At 30.3% G+C, this 16,902-nt stretch overlaps 2 protein-coding genes across 2 annotated transcripts in view; both read right to left on the reverse strand.

The window, feature by feature from the left end:
• Positions 1–31: 31 nt before the first annotated feature.
• LOC115888166 (venom acid phosphatase Acph-1-like) lies at positions 32–5,881 on the reverse strand. Its single transcript, XM_030907772.1, has 4 exons — positions 5,581–5,881; positions 4,059–4,166; positions 2,134–2,886; positions 32–336 (listed from the first exon to the last, which is right to left on the reverse strand). The coding sequence occupies exons 1-4, from the start codon at positions 5,758–5,760 to the stop codon at positions 202–204; spliced, it is 1,176 nt and encodes a 391-aa protein (XP_030763632.1). The 5' UTR covers positions 5,761–5,881; the 3' UTR covers positions 32–201.
• Positions 5,882–13,438: 7,557 nt separating this feature from the next.
• The window catches only part of LOC115888124, a 41,190-nt gene continuing 37,726 nt past the window's right edge, over positions 13,439–16,902 (reverse strand). Inside the window, exon 11 of the mRNA XM_030907709.1 lies at positions 13,439–13,718. Coding sequence (XP_030763569.1) covers positions 13,581–13,718 — 138 coding nt within the window. The 3' untranslated portion in view covers positions 13,439–13,580. The remainder of the gene's footprint in view (positions 13,719–16,902) is intronic.

Below are 16,902 nucleotides of genomic sequence, written 5' to 3' on the forward strand. Positions count from 1 at the left end.
ATATATTATAATCAAAAGTAAAGCAATAAATAGTTAAATCTACTGTACAAAAATAAATAAATTAATATTTACAAATAATGGTATTAATGTTAAATTGTATATATCACTATTTTTGAGAACGAAATGACATGAAAAGCATGAGTATGAGTTTCTATGAGCTCTGAGATAAGCATAGGAACATAATAATTTTTGGGAAATATATTAATTCCCACAGAGATCATTTCTTGGAAGATATTTAGTGAAAAGTCGAAGAAATTCTTCGAATGGACAGAACTCTTCACAGGATGGTATTTTCAAAAGTACAGGTTCATCGAAATCGTAATTTTGGTAAAATATCTGAAACAGAAATGGACACAAAATTAATATTTTAAAGAATATCTTTTTGTCATTTCAAAAACTAAAAAATATCATGTCATATAACCACAGCTTTTTCATTATAGGTATATACGTTCGTTTATGCTATGCAAATGCTATGAAATACAGGGACTTTTATTCTAGGAACAGAATAAAAAAATTGAGAATTTTGTTTAAGTGCAAACCTAAAGTATGTATCAGGATGTATTTCAGGAAAATATTTTAAGTTTTATAGGGTGGCTCAAGAAAGTGTGATAGTGGACTTGGATGATTTTTTTAAAATTGAACATCCCCCTGTATATTATTGTATAAACCTAAAAAAATTATTAATAATTATTAATATCTCTGAAACTATCGAAATATATTTATTCATATCTTAGGGTTATGTAAAGCGATCTGAAAGGAAGCCAAAAATGCAATAATATACAGGGTATTCCATTTAAAAAAATCATCCAGGTCCACTCATACTTTTTTGAGCCACCCTATAGAAGTTAAAATATTTTCCTGAAATACATCCTGGTACATACTTTAGGTTTGCATATAAACAAAATTCTCAAGTTTTTTTATTCTAGGAGCTACAGATGCCCAACGCACTATTGCCGGACCCTGTAGACTCACCCTGTATATATATCATGAAATATGGTGTCTTTTAGTATGTACATCTAGTTTTGAGAAGAATAGTATTATAAAATATTTCTAATTAAAAAATATAAATAATATGGTATTTTATAATTTTGGAACAGCTTTAAATATGCAGAAAATTTCGTCTAAAAGTGATTGTATTTCAAAAACCACTCGGTATAGAATCTGACATTAGTATATCCGGAACAGGGTTGCCACAAGAAAAATTTTGATTGTGCAGAACTTTACCACACAAATGTGTAGCATTGTGTAGCAATCCATGACCAATAATTGAAAACTATCCAATAAGACCAAGAATAAGACGTAAAATCGCCAAATTTTAAAGCATAATTACGAGTCTCGGTAATAGTCTCACTTCCACTCGTTTGTATACGCCAATATATTCATTTCCCATTTCATTTCCTCTCATGCCAGCAAATATTGCAACGACGTCAAAATTGATGTCGCGAAACTAACGATTTTATGGAAAAATTAGACCGGTTAAAAAAGTCTGTTTAAAAACTGTAAACAATTCAGGACTGTTTAATCGGCCAAATTTGTCCATAGAAACTGCAGTCTTTGCTGATATGGGAGGAAAAGTGAAATAGGAATTGAATATTATTCACGTATGCCAACGAGTGGACCGAACTACTGTGAAATTTGGCCTCTGAATTTAAGTTTTAATTAATTAAGTAATCCTGTCTATTTACCGTTTTTGACTCGACCAATAGATGACCGAAAATGATATTTGTCAGTTCAAAATTTAAAGTTCACTTGCGGCCTCTTTTAATGTAACTTAGATAACTTAAAAGCAAAAAAAAACAGCTTTTATCAGCTGATTTACTGTTCTGGTATTATTTTTTATAATAAATATGTAAATTCTCAAAATGTGTAGCACAGGCCATTGTGGTGTAGCTGTGCAGTCACGGAAGCAAATGTGTAGCAAAATACACAATTGTGTAGCTTGTGGCAACCCTGATCCGGAATAGAAGGGAATGGGCATTTAATGACAAGCCATTGAGCTAAAAATATACAGGGTGAATTTTAAATAAGTGCACATATTTATAGGGGTGGTATATTTTGATCGTCGCACCTCTACAACTATTTATATTTTCAGACTCACTCAAGAAGAACTATACTAGAACTTTAAAAAATTACCTTAAATCCATAAACTCCTTCGATTTTGTGAACCTCTACCATCACGTGAGCTCCATACTTGGGAATGTGCCTCTCAAAAACATCTAAAATTATCAGCAACTCAGCAACATTGTTCTCGTGAGCCGAGTACAAGTAAATCTTTTTACTATCCTCAATCCCATTGATTTTCTTCGTTGTATCATCAATAATCTTCTTTAAAAGATACCCAGCAGCAATTCTCTTCAAATCATCTGTACCCATAGACACGCGGTATTCCCTTGATGCTATATCAATAATTTGTTGAGGCCAGACTTTTTTAGTCCATGCAGGCAGTTCTAGATTATTTTCTTGTTCGGTAGATAATCCAAAATAGAGGTTATAAACATCCTGGAAACGGGTAACGTTCAAGCCACTGTGCTGCGAGATGTAACTGAAAACTTTTCTGTATTTCTTGAACAAATTTCTCATGGGTAGTGTGTTGGAGTACTGCTCGTACAAAGTCAAGTAATTTGGACAGGTTACTCCCATCATTAGAGTGTCTTGACTTCTCGAAACATAGTTGTAGGGTATGGGTTGCCAGGGAAGTTGCTGGTCCCACGTTTGCTCTGGTGGTGGTGGATATAGTCCTGCAAGTACCAAAAGCAGGGAGGCTTTGGTTCTGTTGTAATCGGTGGTTGTAGCTTCGACTTCTCCTGTAAGGAAGACGTCGGAGAGGAAGGAACTGTATCTGGTACGAAGGGATACTCCGATGTTGTATTCTTTCACTCTTCCAGCCTAAAAATAAAAGAAATATAAATTGCCTTTTCATCCCTGTCTGTATATTATGATAGCCATAGAGCAGAAATATACAATTAAGATTAATGGAATATCCCAGCAACAGCTTGCGGTAGTCTGTTTCTGTTGTATCCACAGATAAGTCTAATAATTAGTTTATAAAACAATAAACTTTTTAGTTATTTGTTTATACATACCACAATTTCTCTTGACTGATAGCACAAAATAATCAAAGATTTGGTTGACTGATGCTATTCAAAATGACATTACTCTCAAATTTTGAAGTATAATTAGTCAAAAAAGTTAAAATTTTTGTAAACTTTTTTTACTAATTGAACATTACTACCACTAATTTTACCGTTCTGAATGCTTAGATTGAAATTAGAGGAACACACTTGTACGCTAATTGAAACCACTAATTTCGAGGTTCTGAATGAAACTTTTGTGTAAAAATAAATTTGAATCATCCTGTATATCTATCAAAATATTTTTGGTAGATATATGGTGATGTGCGTTACAATCGCCAGCATATTTTATCAAAATAAAGGAGTAAAAATCTAACAGGGAGCCATATGGAGTGTAGATTGGGTAGACTGGGTCACCCTGTATATTTAATACTATAGTAAACAAATAACTCAGAATTAGACAGAAATCAAAAGCGATTAATTTTAAATAATAGAATTTATACTTTATACAGGGTGTCCCAGAAATAAGTGCAAGTATTTTAACTGTTAGTATAGTTCAACCACAGAAACACGCCTATGAGGTTTTTTCTCGAAAAAAAAATTGAAAATTCGGAATTTTTGAATTTTTTTTTAGTTTTTAGTTAAAAAACATAATTTCTTGATAATATGACAACATAGGTAGTAAAAGAAAATCCAGAAAAGATCCAGTGGTTCTCAAAATGTTAGCAAAAAATCATTTTTTTGGGAAATTTTTAAAGTAAAATATCTCCGTTATTTTGGATTTATTTGAAAAACGATAAAGAGAAAATATGTTTCTTTTATCGAGATCTGCAACCCCTTAAAATATTTGCACTTATTTCTGGGACACCCTGTATATCTTGAATTAAATAGATTTTCTATTATTCCAATTTTTTTAAAATTAGATAATATTTATGTATAGATATAGATATGCAAAAGAAGATGTTTTTGTCAATAGATTTTACTTACGTTTGTTAGTTGTCCTAATCCATATGGATAGTAGGTTTCGTTCAAATATGGATCGTTTGGATATAGCTCTTGGAAACTGTCTGGAGTCCTATCTCCATGGCGAAATAACTAAAAAAAATATGCAGGTATAAGTTAAACATTCAATAAACAAAATAAAAAAAAAATAATTCAAATAAAAAATCTCATAATTTTCCCGAGACAATTACAAAATTTTAGAACAAGAAAAAACAAGAAGGACATACAATATTGTATATCGTTAGTTATTGACAATTATTTTCACTAACTTGACTGTACAGGGTGTCCCAAATTCGAGTCTCATCATTGGGATCTCAGAAACTACAATATGATCGAAAAATAAAGATTGCGGTCATATGTCATCAATTCGGAATATTTTTTACATAACAATTTTGAAAATAATGAATATTTTGCGTTTTCATTTATATGTTTTATAACTCCATTTGTATAGATATCGGGTGCGTCTCAAAAATGGCTCACTCCCAATAATTTTTTTATTTTTTCAGATAAAAAACGAGATTTGGTATGTTAATATATGACATAAATTAGAATTGATTGGCGTATTCAATTTTTTAGGCCACTGGAAAAAAAATGACTACAACTTATGATTCTTAAATGGCACCCTCGTAATTTTTTACTTTATTCGACAGAAAATGACACTCTGAATAGAATAACATATCATATGTCAACTTTTGACATTTCGAAACAAGATTGCATTTTAAATTTCAATCTAGATAGAACACTAAACCACCACAATACACTAAAACACTTTTACTTTTACACTAGACGCGCGTTTCGCTAACCATGTTAGCATCATCAGCAAATGATCAAGAGTCAGATAATCTGCTGATGATGCTAACATGGTTAGCGAAACGCGCGTCCAATGTAAAAGTAAAAGTGTTTTGGTGTATAGTGGTGATTTAGTGTTTTATTTTGCTGTGTATCACCAAAGATTCCAACTCCCAACTGTAATCTTCAATCTAGAGTTAAAAATACTAATTTTTAATCAAGGAATCTTGGAAAAATAGGTTTGATAGTTTAAAGTTTTTAGTGTCTTGTTCTGGCCGGTTAAAAAATGCCCAAATCGTATTTTTAATCATATCTCAATTTTTTCAAATGGAACGAGGGTGGCTCATTAGCATATTTGGAAAACGCATTTTTTACTAATAATTTGATACCATACACTTGGTATTTCGAGTTAAATTTTCGTTACGAACCGCAAGTTATAATTTCAAATAAACCATGTTATACGAAAATGTCAAAAGTTGCCATATGATATGTCATTCTATTCATGTCATTTTCTATCGAATAAAGTAACAAAATACCGAGAGTACAAAAAAAGGAAAAACAAGAAAACTAGCTAAAATAAAAATCTACAAAAATAATAGACATACAGAGGGGCACTAGAAAATACACTGTAAACTACTTTTCAAGTAGTATATCTCTACATTTTGATAAACCCATATAACTTTTTAAAAACAAGATTAATAATTTCAAATAAACTTACCACGTGACTTAACACCAACGTATCTTCTCCTGTAGAATCATGATTGTGAAAATCATGATGATGATGACCATAACTATGATCATGATTATGAAAATGATATTCTGGCATCGCCGATATTTGTAGAATCACATTAAAAACACCCAACAAAACAAACATTTTAAAATTACTTTTAGCAAACATTTTACTTATTGTAGGTATTTTCTTTTACACTATCTATATAAATGAAAATAAAAAAAAAGCTAACAAACTAAACCTAAACTATAGTGTTAAGTCTCTAGTTCAAAGGTATTGATTGATATACTGGGTATGTTATAGACCTTCGGCTTTTATATTAAAATGATTTTCTGCGGTTTGATACAGTTTTCCGTGAATACCTAGAATATTTTCAGACGTCAGTGGAAGCAACGGAAGGAAAGAGTGTGTTAGGTATTCCCATAAATCGTAATATATTATTATAATTGATTTAATAAAAATAACGTATTGTTATTATAATCTTAAATAATTAATATTAATTATTATATTTATGAATTGTTTGTGGGATTGTTCTTTTAGGTTCAAAAAGTTTAAATAAAATAATATCTTATTGTACTAATAGGTATGTAAACAAATTTTAATATTTTAAAAAGCATATAAAAATAATGTTGTTGAAATACAAACATAAATATTAATAATCTTTTTACATACATTGTATTCATAACTAATATGTACAGGGTATCCCATTTTAGTTGAAATCATACGGTACCTATCTCCGTTATTAGTAAAGATAGGAGGATGCGGTTTGCACAAACCTGTACCACTTTTTTGTCAAACGAAAGATGCTGGCAACAAAATTTTCATAGCCCTTTTTATTTCTGAACTATAGGGTCTTTAAGAAAATTTTGCAATTTGGTATCTCGTCCCGTATCTCCGTTATTGTGGATGATATCGAGAAGATGAAAACTGATTATTATAGAACTTTATACGTAGAATACAGTGGCGTAGTATAAGAAAATATTTTTGAAAATATGAACTAAAGTTATGTTTTCTCAAATGGAACACCCTGTGTATTTATAAATCATATGATCCGTCTTGCTATGAGCTTCTCAAAAATATACAGGGTCGCTTTTATGTATGGGAGCGGTCGATTATTAGGTAAAATATAGGAGGTACCGCAAAAAGTTAAATACAAAAGTTATACGATTTTTAAATATCTATTACCGAGTAATAATTTTAAGTATACAGGGTCGTTCATAAAGTCGTGGCACATCAAAGTTTCATTTTTTAAATATAATCCCCTGTATATTATTACATATTTCAATTCTTCCTTCAATTCTAAGCAAAAATTGAAATACACACAATGTACCTCAAAGTAACCGTTTCCGAGTTATTGGCTTTTGAAAATATCACTTAAACAATTCAATTTAATTAATTTGGATATGTTTGGTTTGATTTAATGATGCCATTCTGCCGAAACTGTGATAATGTTGTAATGGGTTTTTATATTCCTATTAGCTAAAAATACTACTTAAATAATTATTTAAGGTGATATAGCTACATTTAAAAATATGCATTTAAGGCTTCTTTAGCACCAATTAAGTCGCTTGTCCCTTATGGTAAAATTTACTATTTGGCAAATCATTGTACCGGGTGTCCCACTAAGAATAGCTCTCGGCTGTTAAATTATTTTCAAGTTTGTAAACCGGCCGCTATGGAAAATAAGAAAATAGAATTTTTACAGAATTTTGCCTAGATAATGGGTACTATAAATAATAGCTTCATAATCTTCAGTAAATTTTGGATTTTTTTTTGCAGGAACCATTTTCCCCTATCTGCTAAAATAAAGTGGTGGGGGAAGATCTGTCTTTATTTAAATGTTAATAACTCCGGACTGGATGATCAGAATCCAACAAACGAGGTCTCGTTTAAAAGAGCGCTTTTTACTCTATATTATACCATAATAATAATAATAACAAGGTTTTGAACGTAGACGCTAGGGGGCGCTTTCTTACAATTTAACAAACATTGCGCGTTTTTTCAAAAAATTAAATACGATAGTATATGTAATTTTAGCTGATAGTAAAGAGTAGAAAAAGCTTAAAAAGTCAGCGAAAACTGCATCTCGATATCATTTTTCAAACCCAAGATATTAGCAAAATTATAATAAATACCAAAAAATAAGCCCTTAATTACCTTATTTTTACAACACGGTATCGGTATCCCTCTTGATTATGCCCATTCTAACAAAAAAATAAGATAGAAACAGTTAGTTTATTTTAAAATCGACGAAATACCAGAATACCATAATACCAGATGTATTAATATCTAATAATTAAGATATTAATAACAGTGAACAATAAACGATGATTCAGTGAAGTCATGGTAGGCTTTGGAAAAAAGTTGCTTTTGACGTAATAGTATAAACGTCAAACTGATATTAGATCAACATTTTGATAGTCTTAGTAGCGTTTTTTATCTTTTGATTTTTTTTTCAAAATGCCAACAACCTCAACTACTTCAAATAATAAAGTCATTTTAAAAAAGCAATTAAAAGATAAAAAACGCTGCTAAGACTATCAAAATGTTGATCTAATAAAAATTTGACGTTTATACTATTATGTCAAAAGCAACTCTTTTCCAAAGCCTACCATGACTTCACTGAGGCATCGTTTCTTGTTCACTCTTATTAATATCTTAATTATTAGATATTAATGCATCTGGTATTATGGTATCCTGGCATATCGTCGATTTTAAAATAAACTAAATGTTTCTATCTTATGTTTTTGTTAGATTGGGCATAATCAAGAGGGCTACTGATACCGTGTTGTAAAAATAAAGTAATTAAGGGCTTATTTTTTGATATTTATTATAATTTTGCTAATATCTTCGGTTTGAAAAAAGATATCAAGATGCGGTTTTCGCTAAATTTTTAAGCTTTTTCTACACTTTTTTCTTCTTCTTCAAGTGTAGTCTTCTCTGTATCGCCCTCGATCTTGCGCTACATGGAGTAGTTTATCCGCACTCAAGCCTGTCCATTGCCGCAAGTTCCTCAACCACGAAAGCCTCGTGCGCCCAATCCACTTCTTTCCCTCGATTTTTCCGTTAAGGATGAGTCGGAGAAATTCATATCGAGGTCCTCTGGTTATATGGCCTCTTCTACTCTTTACTTACTTACTTATCAGCTAAAATTACATATACTATCGTATTTAATTTTTTTGAAAAAACGAGCTATGTTTGTTAAATTGTAAGAAAGCGCCCGCTAGCGTCTGCGTTCAAAACCTTATTATTATTATTTTTATGGTATAATATAGAGTAAGAAACGCTCTTTTAAACGAGCCCTAGTTTGTTGGATTGTGATCATCCAGTCCGGAGTTATTAGTATTTAAACAAAGATAGATCTAACCTTCCCCCACCACTTTATTTTAGCAGATAAGGGAAAATGGTTCTAACAAAAAAAATCCAAAATTTACTGAAGATTATGAAGCTATTATTTATAGTACCCATACATACATACATACATACATACATATCAGGGCATTATCTAGGCAAAATTCTGTAAAAATTCTATTTTCTTATTTTCCATAGCAGTTGCGCCCCCTAGCGGCCGGTTTACAAACTTGAAAATAGTTTCCAGCAATTTCTCCTAGCCTCATTAGTTATAACTATTTTTTTCCGTAGGCCCTACGGCTAATACTTTCCGAGATACAGCCGAGAGCTATTCTTAGCAATCAAAATTTCAAAAATGGTATAAAAAAAATATTTTTCAAAAATATTTTTGGATATTTAGATAGAGTAGGGTCACATTAGTCTAAAAATCCAAAAATCTCAAAATTGAAAGACAATTCACTTGCCGCCTTTTAAATGCCGGTGGCAGAATTTCTCTTGACGGATGATAATTAACGGCCAAAATGACATTAATCGCAAATTATAAGTATAATTCACTAATTATAGTGAATAGTATTAATATATAATAGTATTAATATATAATAGTATTAATAATAATTAGTATAAAAAGTTAACTTTTGCCACTGCAAAAGTTAACTTTTTATACTAATTGAAAATACTAGCACTAATTTTGACTTCTGGATTCTTACATTGAAATTAATGGAACAAACTTCTACGCTAATTAAAAACACTAATTTATTCCACTATTGCGAGATTCTGAATACAGCTTAAGGCGTTATGGGATTATGTACCATAAAAATGTATGCAGATCATCTAGAAAACATTTTCAGTGTGTAATGGGATGGTTCTATCTACAGTTTTGGATCTAGGAAATAAATTGCAAATCAAAATGTTGAATATGCCAGGAAAATTTATTTTACTTTGTGTTGAAGAAAATTCAAACTTTACTTTGAGGAAAATATCAACTAAACTGCCCGTCAAATTAAATACAACAGCGATTTTTTTACTCATTTTCAACGAGTTGTAACTTTGAAAAAAATGGACCGATTTTGTTGATTTTTTTAGCATATTAAAGATCGTTTTTCGTAGATTGATCTGATTTTTCGAAATTTTGTATGAGATTTAGTTTTCTATGATATACAGGGTGTCAAAAAAAAAGGAATGTAATTTTTGTAATTTTTGTGTTGCTGCAATTTTGCCAAAAAAAAAATTAACTAAATTGGTCCATTTTTTTCAAAGTTACAACTCGTTGAAAATGAGTAAAAAATCGCTGTGGTATTTAATTTAACGGGCAGTTTAGTTAATCTAGTATATCCTAATCCTATATATGGCCATTCACACCGAGGGAAAATACAACTATCCTCTTTCATAATATGGTATCACATATCTAAATACACCAAGAATTTCAGTTTCTATATTTCAGTTTCTAGATATAACACTCAGTATATCTTTACTGATATTCATTAAATTGTATTTTGATGGAGATCTCTTCCAATTCAAAATTTCCAAAAACTTATAATATTACAGCTGTATTTCGTGACGTAAAATTATCATCAGAAAAATAATAACATATATTTTATTAATTATTCATAATTATTCAATTAAATCAGGTTTTCAGACCACACTCTACTACTGTAATTTACGTTTTATTTTTAGATATCGGGGAATACTCCTAAATACTACCAATTAATCATTTCAGCTGTAGTAGTTGGTTATTTCCTTATAAAAATCTGAATTGTGACGTTGTGTCCGACATTTTTTCTCTGAATTAAATTATGGAAACTTGACAAGCATGGGTATTTTGATTTGTGTAATTCGCATCAATTATTTTCCAATACTATGACGTAACATTTGCGAATTTTTGTTTAATATTATACGTAATCAATTTTGTAATTTGCATTATTTATTTCGATAAACACGTAGATATATATGGAAATCTGTAATAAAAGTAATTGTTAAAATAAAATACGTAAATAAAGTAAATCAGTAGGATAATGACATAATATCCGCCGCAATACCCTTAGCCGTGGTACCAATATGAAAAAAAAGAAATAGTGAGGGAAATGTATAAAGAAGAAGTAAAATATTAAACGGGGCTCAGCACTCAACAACTCGCAACCGTGTACACCAGTGTACACCACTACTAGTTTAGTGCAAGACACGCACACTCACACACTCACACAAACCGCACTGGTGTACAGGGTGGGTCAAATTCGACGCTTTTAAATGGAAACACCCTTTTCTATAGGAGATAGACAAAAACTAATATCGGTGTCTGGAGTTCAATTTTTGTCAAAAACATGATGGTGAAAACCGCACAACGATATCTGTTACCGTTTTGGAGTTACGGGGTGTTTTTCAAAAATATTCATTTTTAACAAGTCGCTGTAACTTTTTTGCTATGGAAAATTTTGTATTTTTATGAAAACATTTCCAAAGCACTTTTTTGCCTAGAATTTAATGGTTTAAGTATAATTTTTTTAAAATTAATAATTTAAGAATTATCAACAGAAAATTTGATTTTTTATATGGGACACCCTGTATATTTTTAATTAACTGAAAAAAAATTAAAATTACCTTTCCAAAAATATAGCACACTTGATATTTTGTTATAATCCCCTTCGAAATACAGAATTTTTAAAAGTTCGCCACTTTAAAAATTAAAGTGGCAAACTTAATTTTAAAAATTAATTTTAAAAATTAATTTTAAAAATTAATTTTAAAAATTAATTTTTAAAAGTTCGCCACCAATAAAAATGTCTTATTTTAATAACACTCCCTGTATCAATATTTATCAAAATTAGAACTTAAGTATCTTGGGTAAGGAGGATTCAATATAATTTATCAGATTTGAAATAAATACTGTCCTAAGGGTAGTTTACTATTGACTCGAAAAATATCAAACCCCATTAAAACGTACGTCTATGAGGTATAGAATTTCTTACCCTGGGCAAAATGTACGTCTTATAGTCATACAGCTTCCTGCTATAAATGAAAAAGATCGCTCAACAGACAACCAAGATATTGGCTTGTATCCATCTTAAGTGGGACACCCTGTATGTTATATCCCCAACACTTTTTTGAAGTAGGCACCCTTTATACTATACAGTAATTTTAAAATATGCTTCTATATAATTTTTCTATGTAACATTTTTTTTTTCTGAAAAAACGTTAAAAAAGGTATTTTGTAAAAAACGTCGTGTCTCGAAATAAATGAAAGTTTATAGAGGAAAACAACCAAAAGGGATTAATATACAACGAACCAAATACCATGTTAGAGATACAAACATTTACTACTGTATCCGTTATTATTTGGTCATTGTTTGTTATATTCAATTACAATTTAATATGTGTTTGGGTTCCTATTACTATAATCCAACTCGTTTGTCTTGTGGCAAGCTTGCCGCAAAAATGGATAGAAGATGTCTCGCTCTCCTCTTGCTCTTGTCTCGCTGTTGTCTCGCTTTTGCCTCGCTCTCGTCTCGTAAGGTTTGGACGCACCTTAACAAATTTCTGTTTTGTGGCTATTGCCGTAGAAGGGTTCTGAGCCTATGAATGGCATTTATGAGCCTTGTTTGGCTATTTCATCTGCCTTTTTGTTACCTTTTTGACTTTCATGCCTTTAGTACTTATTTATATCTAATCAGATAAAAAAAAATACTAAAAAAGTTATCTTTTTGAGTTAGTGGATTTAGTGATAATTTACTTAAAAAATTAATTTTTAACAATAAATAGACATCTAAGCTGTAGACAGCACTTATGTCGTATTGTCAATATTTACTAATATGTTTTATATTAAAGTAATTATTATACATTCAAAATTTCTATCGTAATTTAATGTTTTGTATAAAAGCATACAACAAGTGCTTTTACAGTACGTCTGTCCGTTCTGTAGCTACGGGATATCCGTGAGAGGGGAAACGATATTCTCTCGATGTTTTTCGTAAAAAATTAGACGACGCGTCCCATCAATAAAAATTCGACAAATTTGCAAGTAGCCAATAAAATGAGTGGGCGGAGCGATTTGCGGTGACGTACTCGTCAGGTCGACGTATAAAATATGTTTATTTAAATGTTTTTTGTCCGCATTCCTTTCATAGACACAGATCCAGCACACGTACTATATATCTTTTCAATGTATGATTAATCTCACATTTCAATTTTAGTTTGGATGGATTGGTTTTTAACTAAGTACAGTACATCTGCTGGATCTGTGTCTATGAAAGGAATGCGGACAAAAAACATTTAAATAAACAGCAATATATTTTATACGTCGATTTGACGAGTGCGTCACCGCAAATCGCTCCGCCCACTCATTTTATTGGCTACTTGCAAATTTGTTGAATTTTTATTGATGGGACGCGTCGTCTATTTTTTTACGAAAAACATAGAGAGAATATCGTTACCCCTCTCACGGATACCCCGTAGCTACAGAACGGACAGACGTACTGTAGGTGATTAAATAATCGCATCTTAAAATCATTTTATTTCGATTTATTTTTTTTGATAATATACAAAAATAAATATAAAAGAGATTCAACAAGTTGGCTTTTCACCGACAATTGCTATTGCATTCACTTGATTCTCCAATTATTTGTGTAAACTAGGTATTTTGTTCTTCATTCAATGCCGCATAGATCTTCTGGCGGTATGAATTCACTTGTAAGACCAATGAATTTATCCAGAGGACAGAAACTTCCACATTCTGGTATCGACAGTAACTGTGGGCCATTTCCTGTATGATTTTCATAGAAAACCTGAAATAAGAAATATAAATAATTATTTCTAAAAGTAATAATAGATAACTGAAGCAACGGTTTGAACAGTTTTTTAAAATTTTATAATTAAACCAGGCGCTTTGTATGATGACAGAAAAACAATTTTTGTAAATTAGACATTTTATCTGTCAAAGTCCAAGCCTTCTGGATCATAAACGTTTTTGATTGCACGGTAGTTACTGAAAATAAGCCAATATAAGTAAAAGTCGACTTTACTGACTGACTATACTATACTGACTAGACAGCCTCAAAATTGTATATATTTAGTTGAAAATTTGGATCTGTGGTAATTTAACTTGTTGCATCCGAAAAAAAACCTCGAGGGTTATTACATATACAGGGTTGTTCACTACATACGACACGGAGTATTGTAGCTAAACGATTAGATTTTTACAAATTGTAAGTCTTGGGTTCATTGAAGGACTATTAGAGCTACAATTTATAAATATTTTTACAAGATACAGAGTGTCCCAAATAAGTAAAAAATATTATAGTTGTATTTTTTTAAATGGAACACCCCGTATATTATTCTATTTTTAGATTCTACGATTAAAATAAAGATGAATTTGATTAAGGTTTATCATACTTAAACCTTACCGGTTTTGAAATATTTTCAATTTTATGAAATTGCAGTAAACATTTTAAGGCTTCATTTCTTCAAGGGTATCAAAGTTTTTAAAACTAAATATTTACTAAAGATTATTTATTGATCAGATATTGTGTTGCAATAATTAGAATTCTACTACTTTATACAGAGTGTCCACAAAATTATATTAAATAATTACTAGCTTTAAACGGCAATAACTTGTTTAATTTAAATGGAACAAAATGGAAATGGAATAAATATATTTTACGTGAATCATATGCATAATTTAATTGTCTATCAAATTGTATTATACCATTTTTTACCCATCTCTTCAAGTTTTCGTAGAAAATGTATTTTCTTATAATTTAGACCTCATTAATCACTATACCTATGGAATATTGACATCTTAGATTATTTTTAAAGATGTAACAAATTTTCAAAGAGTACAAACACTAATATTGTCGATATAATTCGCTTATTTCATTAAAAAATAAAATAAAAAAACTGTTGTGATTGTAAATATTTTTTGTTAAAGAGGATCAATTAATATGATCGTTGATTAATAATAATTGCTCCAAAACTGAAAAACTGAATTTTGTGTGTATATTAGACACTGTAGTAAAAAGTAACACCTTATAAATTTTATTTCATTTTTTGACGAATGCTAATTTATAAAAACAGAGACGTTCATTTTCAAAACTTATTATTATATTGATTTCTGAGCCAAATCCAGATTTATTTAGAATACTTTATTAACTAAAATAATTTAAAAGTATGTAACTAATTTTTGGTCGAAAATAATGGTGGTATATTTAATTGGTATACTGTTTTACAAAGATTTAAATAGCTTTTTTGTATACCAATAGGCTTGCAATATTTACCACCTGTATGTTTTGTACATATGTATGTCGCTTTAAAAAAATGTCGGATGTCAATATTCCATAGGTATCGTGATAAATGAGGTCTAAATTATAAGAAAATGCATTTTCTACGAAAACTTAAAGAGATAGGTAAAAAATGGTAAAATATAATTTGATAGACAATTAAATTGTACATCTAATTTTCCTAAAATATACAGGATGTTCCATTTAAATTAAACAAGTTATTGTCGTTTAAAACTAGTAATTATATAAAATAAATTTTTGGACACTCTGTATAAGGTAGTAAAAATTTTATTATTGCTACGTAATATCTGATCAATAAATAATCTTCAGTAAATATTTAGTCTTAAAAACTTTGAAACCCTTGGAGAAATGAAGCCTTAAAATTTTTACTGCAATTTCATAAAATTGAAAATATTTCAAAAACGGTAAGGTTTAAGTGTTATAAACTTTAATCAAATTTACCTTTATTTCAATTGTAGAATCCAAAAATAGAATAATATACAGGGTGTTCCATTTAAAAAAATACAACTATAATATTTTTTACTAAACGTATCTTGTAAAAATATTTTTAAATTGTAGCTCTAATAGTCCTTCAACGAACCCAAAACTTACAATTTGTAAAAATCTAATAGTTTAGCTACAATACTCCGTGTCGTATGTGGTGAACAACCCTGTATTCATTGTGGTTTAAATTAAGCATATGGAAATTTTGCATAATATACACGATTGTGCATCCAGAAAAACCCGGATTGGTGAGACACCTTGTGGTATTTACCACGCGAAAGACAATAATTGCTCGAGGTTATTAACACTTTATAATTCCCGTGGTACATAGATGATTTTATTTCTTACTGAATTTAATGTATTTTGTCCCACTTTAAAACGACACAAATGTTGCATTTATTAATCTTCGTGTATATTTGTATTAACGTTGCTGGTGTTGCCAGGTTAGTATTGTATTATAAATTGACTGTTGTTGACAATTCATTTCAGTTTTTTTTTGTCAAAAAAAAAACGTCTTTCGCACGAATTCGGCACACGTTCGAGTACGTTTCCATTAAAATGCAGGAAATATTAAGCCTTGTAATCCACGTAAAAGTGAAGCCATTTACAAAAAGAAATATAAAAAATACCTTTAGTGGCTTGGACAGCAAACAGGCGGAGCGCTCCGCGCAAAATGTTTTGTTGCAGGTCGTACAGAGCGCTCCCGGAAAATGTTTTGTTGCAGATTTTTTGGAGTGCGCGGCGCGTTTGGTTTGTTCGGAGTGTTTTGTTGCAAGTGAATACGCACCTTTAGAGTAGTTAGAAAAGTGTCCTTTTTCATTTTATACCGGGTGTTTAAAAAATATGTACCATCTCTCGTGGGGAGATTCCTCACTCAAAAATAAGATTTATTTTTCATATCAACATAGGTCCGATTCTGCTTTGTTTCGTAGCTACAGGGTGTGAAAGTCTTAATATTTTTTCGATTTATTATAATTTTGTTTCAAGGACTTTTAGCGTTTCGAATAAAATTTTGAGGGTAAAAGTTACTATAAATGCGACATATTTTAAAGCTCAAAAAGTGTTGACATATTCACCAGGGACGTGCATATGGGTTATCACTGGAATATTTTTTTTAAAAAAGGCTAATACTCCACTAAGTGTTTTTTTCTCTTGTCAGCGAAATAGTGTAAGCAGTTTAATGCCGATT

This window comes from Sitophilus oryzae, unplaced genomic scaffold (assembly GCF_002938485.1).
Source record: "Sitophilus oryzae breed Bouriz unplaced genomic scaffold, Soryzae_2.0 scaffold_684_pilon_pilon, whole genome shotgun sequence".
Classification (NCBI taxonomy): Eukaryota; Metazoa; Arthropoda; class Insecta; order Coleoptera; family Curculionidae; genus Sitophilus; species Sitophilus oryzae.

Excerpts from the sequence above, each read along its gene's own strand:
- LOC115888166 (XM_030907772.1), bottom strand. The coding sequence starts at position 5,760 with ATGTTTGCTAAAAGTAATTTTAAAATGTTTGTTTTGTTGGGTGTTTTT. Across the intron at positions 4,167-5,580 it reads CGTTGGTGTTAAGTCACGTG|TTATTTCGCCATGGAGATAG; the intron begins GTAAGTTTATTT and ends TATTTTTTTTAG. Across the intron at positions 2,887-4,058 it reads GATTAGGACAACTAACAAAC|GCTGGAAGAGTGAAAGAATA; the intron begins GTAAGTAAAATC and ends TTTTATTTTTAG.